The sequence below is a fragment of the Meriones unguiculatus genome, chromosome 3 (genome assembly GCF_030254825.1).
Source record: "Meriones unguiculatus strain TT.TT164.6M chromosome 3, Bangor_MerUng_6.1, whole genome shotgun sequence".
Taxonomy (NCBI): domain Eukaryota; kingdom Metazoa; phylum Chordata; class Mammalia; order Rodentia; family Muridae; genus Meriones; species Meriones unguiculatus.
Genome location: NC_083351.1, coordinates 122,500,540 through 122,527,902, shown reverse-complemented (window position 1 = coordinate 122,527,902; position 27,363 = coordinate 122,500,540). Strand labels below are relative to the sequence as shown.

At 42.5% G+C, this 27,363-nt stretch overlaps 1 protein-coding gene across 1 annotated transcript in view; it reads left to right on the top strand.

Annotated features, from left to right (window-relative positions):
- Positions 1-14,772: 14,772 nt before the first annotated feature.
- Positions 14,773-27,363, top strand: part of Adamts12 (ADAM metallopeptidase with thrombospondin type 1 motif 12) — a 286,260-nt gene continuing 273,669 nt past the window's right edge. The window contains exons 1-2 of the mRNA XM_021649372.2: positions 14,773-15,140; positions 20,384-20,745. Of these exons, the coding sequence (XP_021505047.1) occupies positions 15,014-15,140; positions 20,384-20,745 (489 nt within the window). The 5' untranslated portion in view covers positions 14,773-15,013. The remainder of the gene's footprint in view (positions 15,141-20,383; positions 20,746-27,363) is intronic.

The following is a 27,363-nucleotide window of genomic DNA, read 5'->3' as shown; positions in this document are numbered from 1 at the left end:
TCAAGTGATACATATAGCCCCAGACTCCGTGTATAAGGAAGCAACTGGTACCCTAGAATAGCTGAGGTTGTTGCTGGGCGTACAACATGAATGTTACTAGGGGAGGCTCCTTAAAAATTCAGATTACCAACCTTCTCACATCCCATACCATCCCTGGAGATTCTTGTGCTCAGAAGGATTGGAAAGGAGCCCAGAGGTCTACAGTCCGAACCTTCTGCCACACGACTCTATTTTTTTCTAATTTTGAGCCTCTGTAGTGACTTCTACGTAAGCTCCAAACCTCTAGGTAAACAATTCTGAATTCTTGGGAACAAGGACCTCCAATGATAGTTCACTACACGTTTGACTTGAGTGAGTGTAAAAGCAGCTACAGAGAAGGTGGGCTGCATTCTCAATGTCACAGTTCAGCCCTTGATCTGAAGGGGCTGTGCTGCAGAGGGGCTGTGAGCACTTGTTAACACAGGGCTCAGCCTGAAACCTCACAGAATGTTGCCAAAATGCCAGAGCATCTAGAGTGGCATTAATCTAGTCTCCCAAATGAATCACTGATAAATGTGTAAGAACTTATAGTTTTGCTTGACTAAGTGTGTTATGGAAGGACAAATTCCCCTCCCAAATAAATTCCTTGTCAGAGAAAACTAAACTTTAGACCACTTGTCTGAGAAGTATTGGCCCGGTTTTGCTTAGACAGCACATATAAGCTTGAGGGAGAAAAGACTGTCGGGGTGAAATGCCATAAGGTGTGCTGTTAAAAATAATGTCACATCATAGGATTTTCCTTATGAATCCCTATTGGAAAGCTGAACATTATGTACTTTGTTGATATTGTTCAAGAGTATAAACCTTGTGAAAAAAATGAAGATAGAGGATGCCTCTTTTTGAGCATTGGAGGATGTCTTGCATTGTTTCGAAATGGTGATGGGCCCAGTCATATGCAGGTAACCACAGCTGAGACCAGTGCGGAGGAGACACTGTTTTCCAGCGTTTTCCCCCATCTTCCGGCACTTACATCTTTCTGCCCAGTTTCCTTGATGTTCCCTAAGCGTTCATGGGGTTGATAGAGATGTCTTGTTTAGGACTGAGCACTCCAGAACCATACATTCTCAACACCTTGACCTGGAAGAACTGGTTTGTCTGGAAGATTCAACTCACACATTTTTTTCTGTTTGGGAAGAATTTGCAATTCTCCATGTTTCCAAAAGAGAATCAACCTTGCTTTCTAAGTTCCCACAGGGCTCTGTATGAACATCTATTGTTGTGCTTATTGCTCACGTAATCAAGACAATAAACTCTAAACTGACTACATCCTGAGCACTGTAGTCACGTCTAATCCATTTCTGTATCCTCCACTCTTGACATAGTGCCTGGAAAGTCATGTGGAGCTTTAACCCACAAATGAATCATTAATTCCAGTTTTTTTTTCCTGACCACTAACATCCATTAACAATAAGAAAGCAATTTCCAGTTAGAACACCCTACAGCAATAAGGAAATTCTGTTCTAATACTTCTCCAGGTCTCCTCATCATGCCCAGCACGACATAAACGCTGTCATTTTCAGTGCATAGGAAACTCTTGTTGCATTATGAGACCTGAACAGGTCTCATCAGCAGTACAAAGCCTCCTATATTCAGGCTAACAATCATGGATTCAGTCAAAGAACTAATGAGGATTTGCTCCAGCTGAAGATATTGAAACTGGTCTTTACTTCCACAGCATTCTGAAGACAGAATAAAATGTCAATTTGGCTATCATTCTAAATCAATTAAACTTGGCTTAACTAACCTGTCTGATTTTCACATACAGCTTTTAGGTTCATGTGTGTGTGTGTGTGTGTGTGTGTGTGTGTGTGTGTGTATGTGTGCGTGTGTGAATATGAGTGTGTATGAGCACACGAGTGTTGTGGGTGAGGGGCATACACACCATGATGTACATGTGAAGGGCAGAGGGTAACTTTATTAATTAATTAGAATTATTTTATGCTTATGAATGTTTTGCTAGCATGTATGTCTGCGCACTAGAAGCAACCCTGGTGCCAGCAGAGGCAGGAATGGAGTGTTGAATAGCCTAGAATTGGAATTATAGAAGGGTGTGACCCTTCATGGACCTGGGTCCTCTGAAAGAGCAGTCAGTGCTCTTCTTCTGGCAGAGGCATTTCATGAGCCTATGAAAACAACTTTTGTGGGGTTACTTCTCTTTTACACCCTATGTGGGTTCCAGGGGTTAAACTCAGGTCCGCAGGCTTGCATCGGCAAGCATCTTACCCGACCTTTAGGTTCTTTCTAACGGTTCAGTAGTTACTCATAGTTACCACTTCTTTCTTATGCTTCAGGGATGCTTACTTCATACCAAACTTCACCCTCCATGTGTCTTTAAAGATGAAATAAATGAGCCATATAAGTTGCTCAACAAACTCAATGAATCCAGCCAGCCTCGACCATATTCGCCCAAAGAAAATGAAATAAAGTTTGATCAGCATAATGTGGCTAGTTGGCTACTTGGAATCAAGAAATTTGAAACCAGAGGAATCAGAGGTCTCTTGACAAATAGAAGCCAGTGGTGCCACTTATGAAGATAAATTACTTATTTGATTTAGTTATTACTTATTTGAATTACTTATTTATTACAGAAACATGTTTAAGATTGATGTAGTTGCACATATGACATCTGATGTCAGCACATCCAGAAACTACCTCTTGTAATCCATCCATCCTGCTGGCCTTTTCACTCTGGTGAGCCTCTGTCACTGTAGAGTACTTAAGTTTTTCCTAGAGGTGTTTTCTTGGTGTAGTTTTTATATTTCTGTTTGGCATTTATTGAACATTTTGTATATATAGGTTTTTAGTCATTTTTAGATTTGGCAACATGTTGGCCTTCATTTTTTTAATAGCTTTGTGTACTCCTCAGTTCTTTTGCTCTCCTGTCTCTGTGTTTCATTTCAATTTTTTTATGACTTTGAGTTTGCTGATACTTTCTTCTGCAGTGTCTAATCAATTAACAATGCCTTTTCTCAATACTTCTTGCCGCTTTGGCCAGTTCCTGTCCTTGGCTGCTCCTTTAATGAAAGATCAATGAACTGTTTGAAGTCCATCCACTCATCTGCCTTCCACTCTAGGAAGTTTCTCTTGCCAGTAAGCTGGGTAATAGAAGCAGTCATTTCATTTGTTTCTCTAATGTCACTCTCTCCTTTTTCTTACTTGTTTACATAGGAAGGCAAAATTGTACTTCTTTTGCTCTGTCAAGATTTCAAGATGCATATCCCCTTGGCAGATATTTATACACTGTCTAAACAAGGTTGGAGAATGTCTTCATAATACCTTCATCAAGTCATTTATCTTCAGCAATCTAAATAAGAAACATCTGGTGCTATTCTGGAGAAAGACGGTAGAAGTACTTTAAATTGCTGCTGCAGGGTGAGAGTTTGACAACATATTGTCTAGTCTCCTCAAGGTTAACACTCATTTTTAAGAGTGTAAATAATCCGCGGCACTGCGAATAATGTAATATTGTGAAGCAAATAATAAACACCACCTCAGCTTCTGAGGGACTTGCGATGGACCTCAGTTTCCAAACCTCACCAGCAGAACAACAGGTCTTGAGGACTCTTTACTTGTGTTCCGAGGTTAGATGTCAGACCATGTGGAAAGGAGACACTGTGGTGGCCCTTTGAATTGAGCAATGCTTCACCTACTGCTTGAATACATATTGCATAGTACATGCATGTATATATGAACACACTTACACACTATGTGACCAGCTGCTTTTGCTCCCAGTAAATCTCAGAATAAATCTCTACAGGAGATATTTATTCCCGTGGGCAAAGGAAGTGGGGAAGAGTCTAATACTGGAACCAGAATTTGTCTTCCAAGGTCAGGTGGGAGTTAGGAGAGGAATGCAAATCTGTTTTTTTTTTTTCAGATTCATTTCCTGTTGTATTTTGCTCAAAGTATTTCCCCCCAAATAAATTGAGAACCATGGTGTTAAAGGAGACCACAAAACAGGGTGACTGAGCACAAGAGTTGGGGTGGGTGGAGGGTGGGAAGACTGAAACTTGCTCCCAGGGACAAACTCCAAATTTTTTTAACAAAAGAGTGTGTCTATGGGCCTCAGACATCTCTCATACTGTTCCTCACTAAGTTATCCATCCATACATCCATCCTCTGATCAAATATTTAGCAGGCTTATCTCTCAGTGATGTGCAGAATTTAATAAAACATTGTCTCTATGGCCACTGCTTACAATCCAGAAAGAAACCAAACAAAAAACACCCAATTAAGATGAATCTGCATAGAATGTGATTCAGTCGTCCAGTCCATTTGCTATCTCATTATGAAGTGTTAGCACTTCTTTGTGTCCACAGACTTCCCTAACTCTTACACACCAGTCTGTGCTTTCAGTCAATGCACCCCGTACTCCTGATTTTCTCATACTCAGTTTCAAAGGCACTACAAGTCTATTCATAGCAAGATCAACCCTCTCGCCTTTAAAGCTGAATCACACCACATTAATCTGATCATAGACACAGCTTTACTCTAGGAAGCAGTGGCTGAATCAACACAACTCTTTTATCTGGAGGCCTCTCAGGTGACCTGGTCCAGATTTTGTGTAACAGCAAAAGAAATAACTGATGAGAACAAGTAAGTGTTATCTGCAAGAGACAGGGGACTATAAAACAACGAAGGAGGCCATGGGGCTTCGAGATGAATAAAGATGCTAGCGGGGCTCCTGGTCCTCCACAGTTGTCTCGTGGGCCTCCAGAAAGAAGGCTGGCAAACACAGCCTGGCTTTCTGTGCTGTGAAAAATCAAAGCACCACAAATGCTTGTCTCACGGTCATGGAGATGAACCACATTGCTCTCCAGCAGCGTGGGGAGGCGATGTTGAAATTCAACAACAACAACAACAAAAACAAAAACGTAAATAAGTCTTTAGTCTCATTCTCGGGTTAGCTTCAAGGTTGATTTTTCACTATGCTATTCTGTCCGTGGAAACTCAGTCATCTCATTACTTGAGGCCAGTGCTTCCTCATTCCCAGGGAGGGATCTCCAACATGTAGCAGAAGCACAAATGTTATTTTAGACCCCATTTCCATCATTTCTACATTTAGTGATAAGGAGACTCAGTTGAATAATTGTGATACAGCCATACAATAGAATGCAACTTGGGAATCAGAAAGAGCAATCAAAACACACAGGATCCACGTCTCTCAAAAAGAATACTCAGAGAAACAAGACGAATAAAAATGAGAACTTCTGAGGAACCGTTCATACAAAATTCTGCAAAGTGCCAACAACAAGCCTCAAATATTAGTGACAGGAAGCATAACAGTACTACCCTGAAGTTAGGGATGATTTACCTAGAAGCAGGAGAAAATGTCTTCCAAAGAAGCCATCTTGGAAAGAGCTGGTTTGATGCCTATATTTTATTATTACTTGCCACATTAATATTGTAATCATGGTATCACAGGTCTATACATGTGTTTTCAACACATATAACATTGTTCACTTTAAATAAGTTTAGTGTTTCGTAGGCTGAAATTGTACTCCAATCATACTAGCATACTTATTGCTGCCTATACTGATCTCATCTTTTCACTTCCAAGTTTCTTGGGGACACAATTAACATTCTGTTCTCAGTGATCCCCGAGGGACCGAAAAATCCAGTAATACCAGGAAGTGACTCTCCAGGATCAGAACAAGATGTTCTGACACTCATCTTGTCCCTCTTCTGAGGATGAGAGCCCTCCTTACTCCCCCATGCTACTCCTGGGCTTCTGCTTCAGTGCAACGTGTTGAGAGAACATAAAAAGCGTGGTAAAGAAAGACTTACACATAGTTTCCAGTTTTTTTTAGTCATGTTTCTGAGTCTTGAGAGGCAGGCATCTCCCATTCTGACCACCCGTTGGGGCTAAGGAGTTGTCTACATTTTCAGAAACTCTTCTCACTTTTGATAAGGGCACATTTTAAAATTCCTTACATTTTAAAATTCATTAGCAATTGAAGGTCTTCTTTACCATTCTTCTTTATTTCTCAGCATTTCCAATGAGAGTAAAGTTATGCAGTTAGAGAATCACGTTAAGCAAATTAAAGCAATTACAGAAAGGCAATATAAAGATCCCTTTAAATTTTAAGTTGGCTCTTGTCATCCACTTGTTATAAATCTCTCACTGGTGCTGATGTTTTCTCAAAGTAAAACCCGAAGTCTCAGATCCTTACATTATCTGAGCTTCTTCTTACTTTAATGTTACTGTTTCCTCAGCCCAGGATCCCTGTTTTACTCAGATTATAATTTCCTTTGGTTTTCTGGTAATATCTTAGAGATATTGGCCTTCTGAAATCAGATGCAAATATATGCTCTCAATAATTCTTCGCCCTATATATGTACCCTCCTTATTGGTATCCATTGGCTGTTACTACTGCCTTGCACATTATATACTTAACATTTGTTTATTCTTTATTCTTCTGCCTCCCACATCCCCAAACTAAAGCATATGCAAGCATAATCTAAAAGTCCCTATTTTGTTTATTGCTGTATTATTGATGTTTAGACACAGTAAGCAGTTGCTAAAATACATTAAATGAATAACTGTTTTGCAATAATAAAAGCTCCTTGCCATGTTTCATTTCTTATTTCTTTCTCTCCCTTGCAACAGTAAATGTATTCTTCCTTCCTTAATGCTTAGCATTATGGCAGAATGACAGAAAGGGGGTCAGCTGTATTCAGCTCAAGACCAGCATAGAGGCAGTCTGGTGGTGATAAGCTCCTGGTTACCAGCCTGGTTTCTTTTTTTCTCACTTGACAAGACACCTCCGTACATTGACATGCACATAGCTACTGCCTTCCAGAACACCTACATCTCATTAACAGTTTTCCCTAATTTCATCTCTGTGCCTTCTCCATCAAGTGTTAAATTGTTATAAAGAATGAGAAGTCCAGTACTTTCTAGTTTAGAAACTATCCCAAGATTGCAGACAGTCAGGCATAGCATTGGCAAAGAAGCCTTTAGGATCTAAGCTAGTCTGAGAATATGTTGTCAACTAAACACTTTCATTTTCTAAGTGCCATAATGCATGTTAGAAATCAACAAGGATATCTCTCCATAATCCAGAGTATCATAAGCAGGGAATTAATGGTGATATAACCATCACCCAGTCCTCAGTCCCCAAAGTCCTTTTTCAAGTTTCATTAATTGTACCAACAATGATCTTTGTGTCAAGAGCAGCTAATTCAGAGTTGTGTGTGACATTCGGTTGTCAAATATCTTTTACCCCCTTCCATCTGGAATATTCTCTTTGACTTTTCCATTTTTCTCTGACTTTTATGGCTTTTAAAGTAAAATGCCAGATATTTGGTGCAAAGTCCTGCAATTTTGGTATATTTAATTATTTGTTAGAATTGGGTTACATCTCTTTGAAGGTGATGCAAACTAGAATGTAGCCCTCATCTTCAACTCCCTGCATTAATGATTATATCTATGTTATTAACATGCTCGAGGTAATATCTTCTAGACTTCCTTATCCCACAGTATGTATTTGGCATTTATAATTAATAAATATCTGAGAGGATATATCTTAATATTATCTATTGATGTTTCCAATCTTCAATAGCTTTTCTATTCACTTATTACTTGGATCAGAACAGATTGTGAGTTACTTTTTTACTACATGGTTAGCTCTTTGTTACAAATTTTCTGCTGAAACTTTCTGATACTTGACAAATGGCATCCCTTTCATGCTGGCTCCTCTGCTCTACTGACACTGTCTCATCTTCAGTAAGGTTTCTTGGGTTTTTTTGGGCAGGCTCATGCCTTTTCTTAGGCTTAACATTAGACACTTCTCTAGGGATCGCCAGTCCTTTCAGAAGAGAATGGTAGTTAGGTGTAGGCACTCATTGCTCTAATGACCTGAAGTAGATGGGCTTAGGGAATATACGTATGCACACACACACACACACACACACACACACACACACACGCCTGTACTACTATGCAACTCCTGTTTTGTTTTTTTTTTAATTTCTGCATGCATCTATACGCACAGCATTACTTACTAGCCTGTATCAGCACCTTACTTTCCATTTCAGGGCTCATTTTACTTTTCTCTCTGCTCATATTGTACCTCTTTTCACTGTCAGTGAGAAATTGGTTCCTTGCATTCCTATTGTATATCTTACTTCACCAGCCTCATTGTATGTAACTAATCAACAGCCATCAGTCATCACCATCACCCCACCTATCTCCCCCTGCTGCATAACATTTTCCCAGACGGATGACCTCCTCACTCTGCTCACTCTCAGATATCTTGCACTGTGCTGTGACAGCTGCCTCATTTACATTGTCCAGACTCTGACACCTTGCCACGGCTTCTCTTTGTCTTCCTCTCACCTCACTTGGCCTCCATCTGGGTGATCTCTATGTTAGCTTTGTGGTTTGTGTGTCATTGGAAAGGAGGCAGCCTCAACTGAGAAGAAAACAAAACAAAGAAACAAACAAAACAGAAACATGCCTCCATAATATCTAGTTGTAGGCAAGTCTGTAGGGCATTTTTTTTTTTTTTTAATTTGGTGACTGATGTGGGAGGGCCCAGCCCATTCTGTGGTGCCATCCCTGGGTTTGTGGTACTGTTTTTATAAGAAGGCTGGTTGAGCAATCCATGAGGAGCAAGCCACTAGTCAGTACTCCTCCAAGGCGTCTGCATCAGCTCCTGCCTCCAGGATCCTGCCCTGCTTGAGTTCCTGCATCGCCTTCCTTTGATGCTGAACAGTGATGTGGGAAGTGTAAACCAAAGAGATCCTTTTCTCCCTAAGTTGCCCTGACTAAAACAATTTCCCAAACACACTATCACCTGACCAGCCTGGCTACATTTTATTTTGATTAGACTTAAATAATACGCAAGAAACGACTGGTTTCAATATAAGGTAGCATTTTTTTTTTTTTTTACTTAGTTTGCACACTTCTATTTGAAGTGTACTGTTTCCTGAAGCCAAAACTATGTTTCATTAATCAGTGTCCCATGGCTTTTTTAGCCAGGTCTTTCAAAAGGGCAGTGCTATGACATTGCTTCATTAATTAAGCTGATTAATTATAGCATCAGAAGGGTGATTCAGAATGATTCTCCTTAACTGCGACATCAGGAAGCTTTATATGACCTGCAACAAATAGACTACAGGGCCTTTTTGCTGACTGGTAAGTACAGACTCTCTGGAGATGGGGGTGTTCAGCATGGTTTCTCCTGCTTACTGGACCACTTACCCATTTAATACAGCTGGTTGGAAGAATAAAAATACACTGACACTCCTGAAGGGCACAACGATCAATACCCACCTTTTTCCAAGGGCTAAAGAGGGGTTTAAAAAATAGTGCTTGGGAATCATATGAAAGAAGGGGAGTTAGTATGACGTGGAAAGGATAGGAGCTCCATAAGGACCAAATATATCTGGGCACAGGGCTCTTTTCTGAAAATGACACTCAACCAAGGACCAGGTATGGATATAACCTAGAACCTCTGCTTGGATGTAGCCCATGGTAGCTCAGCAACCAATTTTTTTTTCCCATAGTAAGGGGAACAGGGACTATTTTTGACAGGAACTCAATGGCAGGCTCTTTGACCTCTCCACCCCCCAAGAGAGGAGCAGTCCTGCTAGGCCACAGAGGAGGACTTTGCAGCCAGTCCTAAAGATACCTGATAAAACAGGATCAGATGAATGGGGAGGAGGTCCTCCCCAATCAGTGGACTTGGAAAGGGGCAGGGAGAAGATGAGGGAGGGAGAGTGGGCTGGGAGGGAATGAGGGAGTGGGATATAGCTGGGATACAGAGTTAATAAAATGTAACTAATAAATAAATAATAAAAATTAAAATAAAAAAATAGTGCTTGCAACGGTGGTTGTGGGGTTTAAACAAAGTTGAAAGATGTGTCTTGTGGTATAATCACCTGCAATGCTTAGGGCCAAGTCATGATTTTTGGTGTGTAGTGTGTATGTGTGTGAGAGAGAGCGAGAGAAAACAAGTCACCAGTCACCACTGAGCAGAGGAGAAGTTGAGGACGATTAGGGTTTTTCTTAAGAAAACTCAGCTGGAATGAGTGAGAGGAACTTGGTGATAGAAATGGGGGGGGGCTCATGAAACTGAAAAGCTTCTGCAAGGTAAAGGACACTGTCAATAGGACAAAATGGCAGCTTGTAGAATGGGAAAAGATCTTCACCAATCATACATCCAACAGAGAACTAACATACAAAATATAAAGAAATCGAGAAATTTAATACCAACAAATAGAAATAAGCCAATTAAAAAATGGAATACAGAGTTAAATAGAGAATTCTCAACAGAAGAATTTCTAATGAATGGCCGAGAAGCCCTTAAAAAAATCATTCAATATTCTTAGTCATTAGGGAAATGCAAAGCAAAATGTCCCTGAGATTCCATCTTACACTAATCAGGATGGCTAAGATGAAAAACTCAACTGACAGCCCATGGTAATGAGAATGTGGAGCAAGGACCACACTCCTCCATTGCTGGTGAAAGTGCAAACTTATACAACCACTGTGGAAATCAATCTGGTGCTTTCTTAGAAAATTAGGAATAGATCTACCCTAAGACCCAGCTATCTCACTCCAGGGCATATACCCAAAGCTGTTTCACTATACCACAAGAATACTTGCTCAACCATGTTCATAGCAGCTTTATCTGTAATAGCTGGAAACTGGAAACAACCTAGATGTTCCTTAACTGAAGAATGAATAAAGAAAATGTGACACATTTACACAATGGAATACTATTCAGCTATTAAAAACAGAGGTGATATGCAATTTTCAGAAACTAGAATAGATGATCCTGAGTGAGGTAACCAAGACCCATCAAGACACACATGGTGTGTACTTACTTATAAGGGGTATTAGCCATAAAGTACAGGATAACCATGCTTAAATCTATAGACCCAAGGAAGCCAAGGAGGGCCCAAAAGAGGATGCTTGAATCTTATTAAGAAAAAGAAATAAAATAGACATCTGAAGTAGATGGAGGGAAGGATCTCGGTGGGAGAGGGGTGCAGATAAGCTGTGGGGAGAGTGGAAGGTACGGGGTTAGAGGAGAGGACCTGGAAAGAGGACAGATATCAGTGGGGGACATTTCTGAGACAAGGGAGACTCCTGTGCATCTATTGGGGGTGAACTTAGCTGAGACTCTTAGCAGTGGGGATTCAGGAACCTGAACTGCCATCTCCTGTAGCTAGGTGGGACTTCTAGGGGAGGGAGGAGAACAACAAGCCACGCATAAAACCTGAAACCCAAAATTAATCTTGAAATAAAAATGGATCAGAGATTGAAGGAATCTGAAATCAATGACTGGCCCAACTTGAGACCCACTCCATGGGAGAGAGCGAACTCTTCATACTATTAATGATACTCTGCTATGCTTGCTGATAGAAGCCTAGCATAACTGTCTTCCAAGAGGCTTCATACAGCAGCTCATGGAAACAGATGCAGAGATCCACAGCCAAACAATAAGTCAACCTCAAGGAGTTTTGTGGAAGAGTGGGAGGAAGGATTGAGGGATTCAGAGGGGTCAAAGACACCACAAGAAGATCTATAGAGTAAACTAACCCCGGGCCCATGAGGGTTCACAGAGACTGAACCACCAGCCAAAGAACATGCATGGCCTGGACCTAGACCCCCTACACATATGTAGCAGATGTTCAGCTTGGTCAACATATGGGTCCCCTAACAGTGGGAGTAGGGCTGTCTCTGACTCTGTTGCCTGCCTCTGGATTCCCTTCCCCTACCTGGGTAAGGATACATTTAATCCTGCTGAGACTTGAGGTTCCAGGGGGGGTTGGTACCACTTGGGGGCCTCCCCTTCCTGAGAAAAAGGAGAGGGGGAGTGGAGGGATGAGCAAGTGAGGGCTGGACTGTGAGGAAAAGAGGGAGGGAGCTGGGATCAGGATGTAAAGTGATTAAACAAATAGAGAAATAGATAACTAAATAAACAGATGTAAAAAAGTAAGTCCAGTAACAGAGTACTTGTTCAGAGTCACACTGTGAAGCTTGGAAAAATGAATTTCTGATAGCACCATTGGGGGCAATGATGGGAGCAACAGTTGGAGAGGAACACAGGTGTATTTTGGTGAGGAAAATAGGAAATCCTGAAGTTGCTTGTTTAAAAACATAGGTCATAGTATATCAGTGGGCAAAAAAGGAAAACAGAAAAAGAAAACAAGCTAGACAGAGCGTATGGGCGTTTGAAAACCTCAGATGGAGAGAGGGAGATGTGTCCACAGGCTGAAGGACTAGGACTCTGACTACAAAGGGTTGGATGGGCTGACAGAAGGAAAGTCTTCAGTGGGGTTGTGGATTTCAAGTTTTCAGTCTTGGAAGACTTCTGAATGAATGATGTTTCTAGTTAGGGCCTGTATTAGTTGTGGTACTGCAGTGAACTACCCGGGGCAGTTTAGAATTATCACGAGAAAGGCTTAATTGAGATTTTAGTTCAAGACTTCATGGTATGGACCACAGTCCACAGCTTTGGACCTGTGGTGAGGTCACCAGACGGCAGAGTAAAAAGCACATGTCTGAACAAACGGATCATACCACAAGCTAAGAAACAGAGAGACTGAGACACTAGGAGAATCCTATAATTTTTCCTGATACCGGACCCTCGTTGACCTGAAGTTCTTACACAAGGCCCATCGCATATTGCACAGTGCTTTCCAATTCTACCACCTTAGAAACGGGAGGGAAGGTTTCACTTTAACCCATAGGCCTTTGAGGGCGACTGTCCACATGCAGACTTAGCATGGTCTCGAAAATAGGTGAGGAAAAGAATCAGGAAAATAGTATTAGAGTGAAAGAAGTTAATCTGCACAGCCAGAGTATTGACTTGACATAAGTAGGACTCAAGACTTTGACTTCTTGTTTAAGAAACAGATCTCTTTTCCAGGGCATGAGAGCTGGAGAAGATTTTGGTCTTCAGAAAACATCTGGTTGTTCTTAAGAGAAGAAAAAGAAAGAAGAAGAGAGGGAGGAGTACAAGGTGTGTGTTTTGTGTGTGTGTGTGAGAGAGAGAGAGAACTAAAAGAACATGCATACAAAGAATTCAGCTTAAAGTCATTTTTAACTTGTAAAAAAAAAATCCATATCTGCCAGGCCATGGTTCCTGCTAAATTTTGGCTCAGGATGTGAACTTCTTATCTACTGTACATAATGGGAAGAGAGGCTCAGTGAGACAGTTCCCTGGCTTCCTTATCAGGACATAATATGCTATACAGCATGGCAAAGGGAACTTAAGGTTGCAGGTCGTATCAGAGATGCTAGTCAGCTCAAGACAGGATCACTGATGATGAGGGTGATACACAGTGTAGTCAGAAAGGGTGATGAGAGGGAAAATAGAAAAAAAGTCAGAGAAGTATTACATGTGTAAGACTCAACCAGCCATTGCTGGCTTTGAGGATAGATCTAGGAGTCTAGAAGCTTGAAGCCAAGAGAGGCCAGAAAACAGGTTGTAAGACTTCCAGAAAGAATCACAACTTTTTGGTGTCAGCCCAGTGAATTCTGTTTCCGTTCTCCAAAACATAAGACAATAAGTCTGTGTTGTTTTAAGACAACAAATTTGTAAATTTGCACTAGCAAAAAGGAGAAACTAATGTCCCTCACTATCAAGTCTTGATAGCTGCTTTTCTGGTGTGAAGTCCGTTGGAGCTTCCATCTCAGTCAGGCCTCACACCCTGGGGATGGTGGGACTGCTCGGTCCCAATGCAAGCCGGGCGAGGTGGAGGGAGGGCGGAGAGGGCGTGAGCTGGTATCCAGACATTTTGTTGTAGACATGTGATTGGCTGTCAGCCAAAGAGACGTTCAGATGGGAGGCCAAATTCCTTCTGAATGGAGTAAGGAGGTCTGTTTCAATCCAGAGGTAAAGAATTTTGGCTGGGTTATCCTGGTGAATTCTCTAGATACCTAGCTACTCCTGCTCTACGGCACTCTCTCACTGATGAGAAAGTGAGTACCTGAATGGACCCCGGGACACACACACACACACACACACACATACACACACACAGGCACACAGGCACCTATACAGGCACACGCATCCTGAGGCAGCCTGTGTTAGTGAACTGCATGTGCTCGCGGCCCGCTCTGGCTGACTTCTCCATGCCGCTGGTGTGCTGTTGATGGAGGTGAACTAAGAAAGATGGGGTTTGAAAGTAGGAACGCAGGCGCAGGCACTGGCCTGAAGCCACAGAAGGCCTCCCAGGCATTTGATCCAGTCACCCCATCCCGCAGATGAAGAGACTTGTCCAGGGTCAAGGTAGCAGATTAGCTTGGATCATTTCCTCTGTGACTTGGCAACGAGAAAAATTAGTTGTTAAGTGGAAATCTTAGCCTGCACTGGAAGGAGATCCCAGCGGGTTGCTAAGTGGGTGGGAATTTTGACAGAACAGGGTATGTTCCGGGTCTGGGACGGCTCAGGAGGACACCGAGTGGGGTCCTCTCTGGCTCATAACTCAGTATGTGTACATTTCATCCTGTGTAGGGAAACGGGGGGGGGGGGGGGTTCTAGGAGCCTCTGACTTTTACTCTAGTACTTTCCTGGCCAGCTGTTTGGGGTCTCCCCTATTTGGCTGGAGGGCCAAGGCTCTGAGCCCCGAGGGAGGAGCTTGAGGGAGAGGGCGTCCCTAAGGAAGACGTGTGCTGGAGCTGGCTGGAGGCCGGGCGGGTGGGGAGAGCAGAGGGGTGGGGACCTGGGGTGGGCTGCGCCCCTTGGCTCTGACCCAGTCCGCACTCTGGCCCGCAGAAAGCAGGAGCTGTCAGCTCATTCACTCTCCTTTCAGAAAAGGAAGAGAATAAAAGCTCTCTGGCCCTGTCTGCTTCAAAAAGACACTAGAGCTAGCGGGCAGCTTGCGGCCGGCTCCCTTCCCACGCCTGGATCATGCCCCGCTGCGTCTTCCTGCGGGGCCATAGGCGAGGACTCCGTATCTGCAACTGAGAGCTTAAACTTTTTTGACTTTTCTTCTCCCCAACAACTGAACCATGCCATGTGCTCAGAGGAGCTGGCTGGCAAAGCTCTCAATGGTGGCTCAGATCCTTAACTTTGGGGCTTTTTGCCACGGGAGACAAACTCAGCCCCGCCCGGTTCGCTTCCCAGACCCGAGGCAAGGTTAGTGGCTTTTCTTTATTTGGTTTTCAAACACCGGTGGTAGGACAGTAGTATTTGGTCTGTCCCCTTCCCCCACCAGGCTGAACTCTAAGCCTCCTGGCCCGTCTAAAGAAAACTGGGCTGTAGGCTCAGGCTCTGGACTTCCTTCTGTCCTGGGGCTTAAAGCTATTTCCCTGCCCACTGGGGGGTGACTCCCTGCTTTGAAAGACCCAAGAGTGCGCTCCCCCTCCCCCGCGCCCCACCGGTTTCAGCTCCCCCTTTGCAGATTCTGACATGGAAAATTATTTATATTAAAGAGACCCAGCTGGTCACGGGCAGGCAGTCATTTGCAATGTTTCCTAAATTTTAAACTCCGGTCTGGAAGGTAGAAATTTTATTCCGGCCCCCCTGCTGAGCACACTTAGCTGTGTTTTGGTTTCCTGGAAAGATTTAGGGTTTTGTTTTTCCAAATGACATCCCTATTGGGGAGAAATTTACCTCCCGGGGCTTCGGGGTTCTCTGTCCTGCTTTGCAGACTTTTCTCTTTCTAAATCGAGTGACCCATGCCTGTGTTCTGACAGCAAGCACTGGGGGACCGTGAAGATAGTTCGTGTAACTGTGGCGATTATTATTATTGTTGTTGTTGTTATGCCCTCACACCCAGCGCTGTTGCTGCTGTCTCTTTGTTGAACTTAGAAGAGTTTCTGATTCAGGGGTGACTGCAGCCAAGGGGTGGCGCTGCGGGAGCAGGGGGGTGTGGGGGAGTTTGGGAGCGCAGTGATGGCCTGTCAGCCCCTCCCGCTGCTGAAGGTGCTGGGGTTCCAGTACTACGGCTACCATGCCTAGTTTATACCATGCCTAGTTTACAAAGAGGACAACTGGAATGTGTGGACCTCGTGGGCTTCGTAAGTGTGAAACACGGTTTTGAACCCGGTATCCAACTTAAAAATCACAGCAGTAGCGGGGATGCTCACAACACAGGCACGCTCGCTCACACACACTCGTCCGCGTTTAAGGTACTGCTAGGCAGTGTGTTTTGCCCACGCTGCAAAGTCAGATGCTGCTGAAGAATTCCTCTGGGGTGGCTTAGAGAGCGACCAGATGCAAATCCCACCCTCCCTTTGCTTTACTTGGAAGCCAGAGTGGGCAAACACTGGGGTTAGATGTCAATCAGCCAGCACTTGCTTGTGTAAACGGTCCAGATACAATCGCGAGCCCCCAGGTTTAAAATAGCAGCTTTTGTTGTTCTTTGAAAAACAGTGCCTTTGTGAAAGGTCCCTGTTCTGGGGCAGCACAAACAAAGCTCGCCAGCCCTTCCCAGAGCATGTGGAGATGATTTCCTTCAAAGACTCATTCTCCTGGCTTAGTTTTCCAGCGCTGCTTGCTTCGCATATTTGTAAGGCAAAATTCATCCTGGTGCAGAGCAGACACTGCTGGGCCTGTCTTGTTCCTCTGGATATGACTCTTTTCCCTAGTGACCTTTCAAGAGATGCTGAGAATATTTTATATTCAAAAGTAGCTTTAAAGTTCACTGAGCTCATTAATGATGCAAAGGTATGTAGATTGAAAATGCTTTTAGTTTTTAAAAGCATTAATTTTGAAGTCAATCTTCATTAATGCATTTACAAGTAATTCATTCTTTATGCCAAGAAGAAATCCAGGTGGATTTCCATTAGAACTGAGGGAGAGAGGAAGAAAAGTCAGAAGGCAGGAAGGAGGGAACAGGAAGGGGAGAAAAGAGAAGGGGTGGGGAGGGGAGTAGGGAGGACAGAAGGAAGAGGAGGGAAGGAAGGACATAGAGAGCAAGAGAGGAAGGGGGGAAGAAGTGGAGAGAAAGAGGAGGGGAGGGAAGGGGAGAAGAGAGGATAATAGAGGAGAGGAGAAAGAGAAGGGGGGTAGGAGAGGAGGGTGAAGGGAACAAGAGTGGAAAATGACAAGAAAGACATTCTAAAGCTTCCTGGGAGTAGACCTGGGTTTGAAGCCTAGATGACCTTCCATTTCTGCTCTGACAGGATTTTTGAATTGCACCAAATGTTAAATATTCAGAATTGCAAATTCAGAGATTATCTCACTTATCCTTATTTTCAGAAATTGATGCATTTACACACCTGTACTGAACACTTATGAAATTCTACTTAGCCAGAGGGTTGAAAGGAGTTGTGGGGAAGCTTAACAGTTGGAAAGGGGTCTATACACTAGCTAACTTTGCACATTCTTTCTAGTTCTCAGGTTTGCACAGAATCATGGTATTAATTCTTTGCTGGGCTATATAGTTCAGTCCTAGAGCATTGGCTTAGCATATGCAAGACCCTGGGTTCCAGCATCACAAAGACATAAATAAGGAAAGGTTTTTGTTCCCAGAAAGAGTATGGTGACAATCCTAATCATTTCCAGGACAGACTGGACTACTTCTGCACAACCCTTTTCCTATATCAGTCATTTGGTGTAAGGATGTGCTGTGACTTCTCCAGGGTTTCTTGATGTACAACCAAATATCAAAATAATAAGACTCTTGGCTTGCACAAACATGCTGGCTCTTTTCTAAGGCCAATAATGGCCCCTGAACTTAGTTTTCTCTGTACAGATACTTCCTGACATGTGATATGGTCACTTGCCAGTCAGTCAGCCAGAAGTTGAAAACACTGTTGTTTAAAATACCCCTCAACACACTCAACACACCCACATCACAGCTTAGCAGTGCTTTAATGTAGAGCACGTGTGGTTGCCCTTGTGATCAGGTGGCTAACTGGCTTCATTATCTCACCACTACTGCCCAGCACCATAAGAGTGGCACACCCAATGTCTCTGATCTCAGAAAAGATCAAAACTCAAAGTTAATTGTTGCTTTTATAAAGTTATAGAGTGAGAAAACCAGGAGTCAGGCCATTGTAGGTCATAAGGTATCTATGCTGTCTACAAAGCACTGGTCACTTCCGTGCTCTGGTCTGCTCTCTGTGACACTGTGACATCTGTGAGGTGCCCACTTTATCTCCTGTTGGAGATGGGCTGTGGGTACACAGACTTGTAGAAAATCAAGGAGAAAAACTCGTATAGCTCAGTTCTGCTATGTGGAAACAAGCCACGAGGAGATTATTCTAGTATTGGTACTGTAGGAAGAGATTTCACAATTACAGCGCTTTGTGTTGTTTATGATAAATTATCTGGCCACTAGATACACTACTAAATGGTTACTAAACAAGGAGGGCCTACTATGATATACTTTACAGTTTGGAGAGGACCTATCAATGGACGTTAATTTCTATAATTAAATACTCATACAGCGAGAACAACCTGTGGGAGATCATCATGGAAATAAACTGCTACCATAAGACTTTCAACAGCTTTTTAAATAAAGAATTTAAGATATTAAGCTACTACCAATAGAAATAATTGAGAATAAATATAGGTGTCTGCCCTGTACGTGTGGAAGCATTCACACCAAAATTGGAGCTCTACAGAAAAGATGAGCATGGTTGCGAAGCAGAGATGATGCACTGATTCATGGGTTCGTCCCGAAATCATAACATATAGATTTAACCTAAACTTTATGGGAACAGGTCAAAATTCTATCATAGTCCACTTTTCTCCCTAAGCTGAAGGCAAATGATTGCTTGGTGTTGTGCCTTTTCAAAATGGTGTGTCCCCATGGATGCTCTTGGAATTGCTCATGAAGTTTCTTTACTATACTGAAGCAAGTAACTGAAGCTCATGGTTTAGGTTTGCAAATCTAATTTTAACCAAGGCTTATCATTTGTTTCCACAAATCCCTGTGTAGGTTGTGAGATAGTTATACTCTCTCTCAGACAATTGCCTTTCCCCCCGTCTAAATGATACCAAGTGAATATTTGGTTGTACTAGACCCCCAAGGGGCAGTGAGGGCAGAGCTTAGAAGAGTGCTCTGAGCTCAGGTGTAAATCCGGGCCTCTCTTTTTGTCTTAAATGGAAGTGGAAACCAAGAAAAGTGTATTAGTTCATTTTCTGTTTCTATCACAAAATACCTGAGCTGGCTGATTTATACAGAATAGAGGTTTATCTAAATCACAGCAGCATCTTTTGTTGGGCCAGAACTCATCAATTAAGATTTCCTAAGGAACCCCAGGAATGTTCAGGTCTCTTTCTCCCCAGTGTTAGGATAATGAGTGGACACCACCAAACCAGCAATTTTACATAGATGCTAGAGGTTGTTCTTCATGAAATTAACTAAGCTAACTTATCTACTTCCCAGCCCAAACCCCCATAAATACTTCCACATGGTTCATTTGGGCTTCTTCTCTCCATCATATCAGTCCTCAGAGCAGCTCCTGCAGGCCGCATGCTTCTAGTGCATACAAACCCATAGCAAACTGCTCCTTCCTCCTCTTCCTCTCTCTCCCTTGTGGTCCTTCCGCAACTCTACAGTTCTCAGCTCTGTCAACCTCTCTTCTGCCCAGTCTAGCTTGTAGGCAACTTTATTATTCAATCGGGGGTAATTTGGGAGGAAAGGCTCACAAACGTCATTTTGGATACATGAGCATTTGCTTGTAGAACAATAAACATATCAGGGTTGGGACGAAGGACAACCACTGAATAGTAGTAGCTCCAGATCAACCAGAACAATTTCCTGTTTCCCACTTCCTTGCTTTCTCTGTCTTCTCTCTTTCCTCCCCTCTCTTTTGTTTTTTCTGAAAAGGATTAAATTTGGGCTAGTTAAGGTGAGTTTTCTGTTGTGCTGCAGGACCAGCTGTCCCCATTGGAATCCCTCTACATCTCGGTATGTTGATGTTCTCAAATAATAACTCTGACGCTATCATAAGTGTGAGGTTTGTTGATGTTCACGAAGGGTCATGTGTGATGTGTGCTTAGATGTTTTTGTAACCTGACGTTCATAGCAGAAAGTTCTTGAAGGCTTAAGTACCTTGTCTTTAAACTGTGAAGCTCTGTATTTCACATTAGTGAACCATATCCTGGCAACGTCCTATTTGGCATGCCAATCCTGCGTTTTTTCCTCAGAGTATTTCTCTTGCATTAAGGCTTGTCTGTGATAGAATGGCAAAGTTCTACTGCGGGTCATCTCAGGCTGCCACACACCACTGAGGACAGATGTGCACCTCTTAGTTGCCCAGGGAGTTTCATGTTGACAGTAATAGCAATGTGGGAACAGTCTCAAAGCTTTAACTTGGTGAGTTTTGCAATCAGCAAGCTGCAGTCTCAGCCACAAATGAGAGCAGGTTTTTCTTACATTCAACTTGGGTCTCTGAGTTTTATTCTGTTTCCTTTCCTTGCAGAATATTTTGTCAAGGCCCTGACAAATTACCATGTGGTGAGTCCAGTTCAAGTAGATGCCAGTGGACATTTTCTGTCCTATGGTCTGCATCACCCTGTCACCAGCAGTAGGAGGAAGAGAGCTGCTGCGGCCTCGGAGGACCGGGTGTACTACCGAATTTCACATGAAGAAAAAGACCTGTTTTTTAATCTGACAGTCAACTGGGAATTTCTTTCTAATGGCTATATTGTGGAGAGGAGATCTGGGAACCTTTCCCACGTTAGGATGGAAGTTTCCTCAGGCCCGCCCTGCCACCTCAGGGGCACCGTTCTGCATCAGGGCACCCCGTTGGGGACAGCAGCTCTCAGTGCCTGCCAAGGACTGGTGAGTATCTGTCCCTTTGTCTCCCTCTTCTGCCCCATGCCTTAGCCTGTTAACCCTATATTAACAGGCTCCCAGGGGTCGAGTCCTGTGATGAGGGCAATACCAGCTTCCAAAGGAGTTGGGACTGTAGATGCTGGTAAACTTCAGGCAATTGTGAGGTGCGAAGAATGAGGGTAGAGGGGACCGAGGTCCCCAGGAGGCATAAAGAACAGCTTGGAAGAAAACTAGAAAAACAGAAGCAGGGTTCGAGTTGATCTTTAGTCTCTGGGGAAGCCTGAAGGGTTACTTGCTGGTTGGTGCTCTGTCTTGCCTTCAATTAGGAAACTCTTCTTTGGACTGAGCAGGAATGTTACTAATATTGATTGTGGCTGTTAGAATGTAACAGTTGAGTATGTGTACTTGATAATCAGACTCCCTGTAGGACCCTGAACTATCAGTAAATTCTGTTGTGCTTCTCTGTTTTTTCACCTGTAATATGCAGGCTTCAATGAGAAAATAGGCTCAGAGAAGGGACCGAAACCAATGAAACAGTCTGTTATTTTAGTAAAGTTTTACTGAAACACATTTATATCCAACTGCTTACGTTGGATATAAATGCTTACGTGACATCTGTGGCCACTTTTAAACTACATGGCAGAAGTGGGCAGTTGGGTCATATAGCTCTGAAAGCTGAAAATACCATGTGACATGGAAAAAGTCCTCTGGCTATAGTTGAAGAGCATTCTAAGGATCAAGTGAACATACAGCTAAATCTAAGAAGAGATTTGCTTGGAAGGGCTGAGTAGGTTTCTTGTACAGGTTAATCTAAATGTGCATTCCCACTCTTATAGACTGCATCTCAAAATGTGATAAAGTTTGTTTGCAAACAGGAACCCGTGTTTACACATTGTGGGGCTGTAGGGTTACATATAGAGCACTGGCCTAGCATATTTGAGGCCCTGGATTCAGTCTCTATTACTAGTAGACAATGCAAGAATGTAAACGATTGATTCTTTTACCCAAATGTTTACTTCTAGCTGAAGCCATGCTGAGGTACTGTATGAGAACTGGCTTAGGAATCATTGCTGAGGTGCCACTCAGGCTGAGTGGAGGGGCTGTCAGCACTCACAGTATATGACTAGCTGACTATATGCACATGGTCATCAGACTTCCTGTGTGGACCTGGGCTGCCAGTGGGTCTGCTGCTGCTGCTGTTCTTCCTTTCCTCCTTCTTATTTTCCTCCTCCCTTCTTCCCCTGCTTTCATCCCTCCTCCTCCTGCCTCTTTCTCTATCCTCCTCCCCTCCCTCCCTTCCTCCTCCTTCTCTACAAATTAGACACAGTGGTGAAACAAGCTCAGAGCAGGCAGTGGTACACTATGGTGACCTGCTATTTCATGAAGGTTCTCCACAAATGAAGATGTCTCAGAGGCTTGAGGGTTATGGTAGCTCTGAGGTTTGCCAAACAAAATCATTTGTGCATCAGCATTCTTGCAGAAAGCAACGTAGAAAGCAACCCACACTGAGGTTTATCATTTATGAGGTGAAAGACTTAGGACATACCCTTCTAGAGCTGAGTTTGCTCTGTCTTCAGATGACTTCCCCTTCGCTGAGAATTTTTGCGTAATTTAGAACTTTCTATCTGCATACTTTGGCCAATCAACTTGTCAAGTAACTAATAAAACCACAGATTTGCCTGTTTGAGATGCAGAGCTAACCTGTTCTTTGGGACTCATGTTCATGGAAATCTGGAGCATTGGCTTTGAACCCTGGGTCAATGTTAGGATCACCTGAGAGCTCTTTGGACAGTTATGAAAAGGTCCCATTTCTTTGTGTACAGACCAAATCTTAATGAAATAGAGAAAGCGGTGTCCATTGCCTGGCATTTTGTGTCTGTGGTGTTTGATTTGGTTGTTCTCATAGCAGACCCAGGCTTTTGTGAAGTCTTCCAGGTGAATGTTGTAAACAGGTCTTAATTAGCAGTATTGGCCAGCAGTCAAGCAGGGGACTCCAACCAGCAGCCTGGGGCAAGAACTGCTGCTCTAAGTTGTCCCCACTTTCACCTCATGCTTTTCAAGGGAATTTTGCATACTGAGTCTTATTCCTGCCTTAGGGATCAAATGCTAAGACCCTTTCAACTTCCAAGTGTTCGAGGAGCGGTGAATAAATACCACCATGTAGGCATTTTGAGAATCAGATTTCCGGTTCATGCTAAATACAGGAGGCCAAAGAGGTGGTCAAGATGACAAAGCTTTTCCCTTTCAGAGCCAAAGCTTTTGAATAGTTTTGTCAGAAACACTTTGCTCAGATTGTTTTGGAATTCTCACATATAACTGAGCAATTAATGGACACCTATGAAATGATACCAGAAGTCAGGTAAGCACACGGCTGGCTGGCTTTAAGTTTATGAGATAATGTGAAAAAATTCATCAATGCCCATTTAGAGTCGTCCTGGGCAGAAGGAAGTAGATGGACTTGGGTCTGACTTTCCTGACCCACACATCTGCAATCTGACCTTTGGAATATTTGCCCTCTCTCTCACACAGGGATGACCCCACACTGAGGTTTATCATTTATGAGGTGAAAGACTTAGGACATACCCTTCTAGGAGCTGAGTTAGCAGTGGGGAAGCCTTTCTTGGGAATGGGCCATTTCTGTGGTATGTCAATTAGTTTCAACTTGACACAAACAAGGATACAAAGAAAGGAAACCTCAATTAAAGAATTGCTCCTCATCAGACTGGCCTATGGGAATTTCTGTGGGGAATTTTTGTGATTGTTGATTGATGGGTGAGGACCCAACACATTACTGGTGAGACTATTTCTAAATAGATAGTCCTGCGCACGCAGTGGGGCACAATCCAGTGAGCAGCATTCCACCATGGCCTCTGCTTCTTTGGAGCAGAGCTAAATGGTTTCAAAGTGAAGATCTTCAGAAAGTCACTCATAGAAAGCTGCGCGCAGCGTTCTTTCACAGAGCTCAGGTCCCCCTCACTTTGGAAGCTGTGTCCAGACTGCGTGAGCCCACAACCTCTGCTGAGTAGACTCTGTCAATCATGATCACCATCCCACCTCCACAAAAATGTTCATAAGCTATGAAGTGGTGGAGTTCGTTTTGCTTGAAAAGCTTGGTGGATTTGTTCTTTTCTAAGCTGTTTGATGGGGAGAGCAATCTTTGAATCAGTTATACTCTGACTCAGCTCCAGTAAGAGTTAGAATCCCAGTGGGCATGGTGTGGGGTTTGCTGCTGCTGGCAGGGGCCTTACGATTGGTTCCAAATCAGTCAGTTGTATTTCAGTTCATATTTCTCCACTGGAAGGACACTAAAAGGGTCTTATTCCACACTCATACCACACAGAAATGGGCTTACGATGTTATGGGCAGTCTACTTTTTATCAATACCTTTGTTTTTTTTATCTTTTTTACTTAGTATCTTGGTAAGTAAATTTTTTTTTCCAGCCAATAAGGGTTATTTAATTTCTGGTCACAGCCTTTCTTACATACAACCTTATTAAAATGAGTACAGATCTTGCCTTGGTCAATTCTTGCCTCAATTCCAGACCTTGCTGGGGAAGAGATGATAGTGGGTCCCCGGAGCCATTCAAGTATGACTTCCATTCAGTTCTGGTCTTCAGTTTTCTCTTCTCTTTTTGTACACTGAAATTTGCTTTCTTGTTTAGATTTAAATGCATACTGAAATTGGAACCAACTGTTTTCCTAGTTTCTTTTTAAGTCAACTTTTACTTTTGAGTTAGTTATAGTTTCACATGTAGTTGCAAGAATATAGAAAAAAAAATGTCATATACCTTTTCTCCACTTTTCTCTACCAGTGCCAGTCTTGCAAAATGACTGTATGATGACAACCATACTTTTGACATTGATGTGGTCAACATGTCAAGCATTTCTATCATAAGAATTCCTCTTCTCCTTTATAGTTGTAACCACTTTTTCTGCCTTGTTAAGTCATTTCCCCATTCTCCCTCCAAATCCTGCCACTTACCCTTTTATATTTACACTTAAATCTACTATCTCCTTCCACTTCCTTTTAGTATGATACTTAAGTGGCAATTTCTTTTCCTTTCCTTCTTTCTCCCTCTCTTCCTGTCCACCTCCCCTGCCCTCTTCCTTCCCTTCCTCTCTACCTAGTCTCCTTTATTTTCCCCTTTGTCATCGCTCTTTTACTCTGCTCTTCTTTATTTACCTAATTTCTCCAGAACAATTTGTTGAAAGTCTGTATTTCCTCCATTAAATTGCTTTCATTATAAGAATTACCTGGACAAATTTCTGAGTCTTTTTCTCAGTTTGGGTTTGATTCTAATAGCCTACATTTTTCCTTACTGTGGCTCTATAATTAGCTTTGAAGTCAGATAGACTGGTTGCTCCACTTTAGTCTCCTTTTTTTCTCTTTTAGTGATTCTAGATGTTTTGTGTTTTTGTTTTTTTTAATTTTCCATAGCAAATTCAGGATAATTTTAGCTACCAAAAGTTGATGAAATTTTAATAGGACTTATTCTGAACCTGTATATGAACTTGGGGAGAAATAATATCCTTGCTGCGCTGAGTTTTCCTGGCCTTGAACTGTTGAGATCTTCCATGGTGTCGTTCAACAGCTTTGTGCAGTTTTCAGCATTCCGTTCCTATATTTATGCAGTTAGTTTATATAAAATATGATAGAGTAGGGCATCAAGTACTTTGTTACCTCTGCAGGGTGACAACTCTTAGGTACCAAGGTATGGTTGGTGTATGTGTCATCCGTGTTTGGGCGTTTGGATTGTTTCTATATATTGAATGTTCTGAACGGTGATTTCAATTGCTTTGGATATATAACCAGATGCAGAATTGTTGAATCACATAGTAATTATACTTTAGTTTTTGAGGAATCTTTATACCGTTTTTTTTTCATTTGAAACACAAATTAAGATTATTTTATTTCTTAAACATATTTTGATTATATTTTTCCCTCTATTTCAACTTCTTTCACCTCCCCACCCAACCAATTTTTCTTAAAAGTCAACAGTGCGAAAAGCTGGTCCTCTTTCTCTTCAGAATGTGATGAATGATATAGAGCTGATCTTGAACTATAGTCTTTCACCCCTCAAAAAAAAAAAAAAAAAAAAAAAAAAAAGAAAGAAATCTATGAAGTCGGAAAGAAAAATGGAGAAAGCCACATAGGACTCCTGCCTTTAATACAAACAAATTATCAGGAACATGGTGACTTTTATACCTCTTAAAATAGAGAGAAAAAGGAACAGAGCCAGTAGAGCATGGGTAGCCCAGAACAGAGTAGGAAAGCAGAGCAAAGCCACAGAAAGAATCAGAGAGGTCAAAGGAACAGATGAACAGATTACCCAAAGCAGGAGCAAATAACACCTCTCTGCCCGCAGCAGAAATTCAGCACTCTGCTATGCAAAGACACAGGAGACGAGGTAGGTCCAGAAGAAAGGACTGTGTTTGAGGCTAGCCTGGGCTACACAGAGAGCCCCAGCCTATCCAGAGACACACATTGTGACCTGAGACTGAATATAGTGTTCCTCACTTTGGATGTCTCCTGTCATCACTGTCAGTCTCCCAAAGCTAATTTACAAATGTAATGCAACCCTAATAAAAAGTCCAGGAAGCTTTTTGATGACAATAGACAAATTGGAAATAGTCACCTAAGAACAGCTAGGAAAACATTCATGAGAGAGAGAGGGGGTAAATTCTGGCTCACCAAACACTGAAACTTGACGCTAATCCTGCACAATTAGGTCACAATCAGGTATCTTCAGGACTGGCTGCAAAGTCCTCCTCTGTGGCCTAGCAGGATTGCTCCTCCCTTGGGGGGGTGGGAGGTCAAAGAGCCTGCCATTGAGTTCCTGTCAAAAATAGTCCCTGTTCCCCTTACTATGGGAAACCAATTGCTTACTGAGATACCATGGGCTTCATCCAAGCAGAGGTTCTAGGTTATATCCATACCTGGTCCTTGGTGGAGTGTCAGTCTCAGAAAAGACCCCTGGGCCCAGATATATTTGGTCCTTGTAGAACTCCTATCCTTTCCACGTCATACAAACTCCCCCTTCTTTCATATGGTTCCCTGCACTCTGCAAAGGTTTGGTTATGAGTCTTAGTATCTGCTTTGATACACTGGTAGGTAGAGTCTTGCAGGGGCCCTCTGTGGTAGGCTCTTGTCCTGTTACTTGTTTTCTCTTACATCCAATGCACCTCTCATTTGTCTTTCTAAGTGAGAATTGATCATCTTACCCCGGGTCCTCTTTCTTGTTTATCTTCTTTAGGTGTATAGATTTCATTATGTTTATTATATCTTATAGGACTATATGAGTGATTATATACCATGTGTGTTTTTCTCCTTCAATCATATCTATCTATCTATCCATCCATCCATCTGTATCATTCAAGGTTTTCTGGAAGGAAAGCTATAACTTTAACTATGTATAGCAATGTGTATGTGGTATAGATAATCTAACAGGTACAATGTGATTGTATCATTATCAATATATTTACATTCCTCTGATATTTAATGAAATCGAATAACTTTTATATACCAATTGGCCTTTTTTTTGTGTGTGTGTGTGTTGGAAAAGCACCTTTCCAATTTCTTTGCTTGTTCAATATTTGTTGTTGTTGATTTCCGAGTTCATTCTG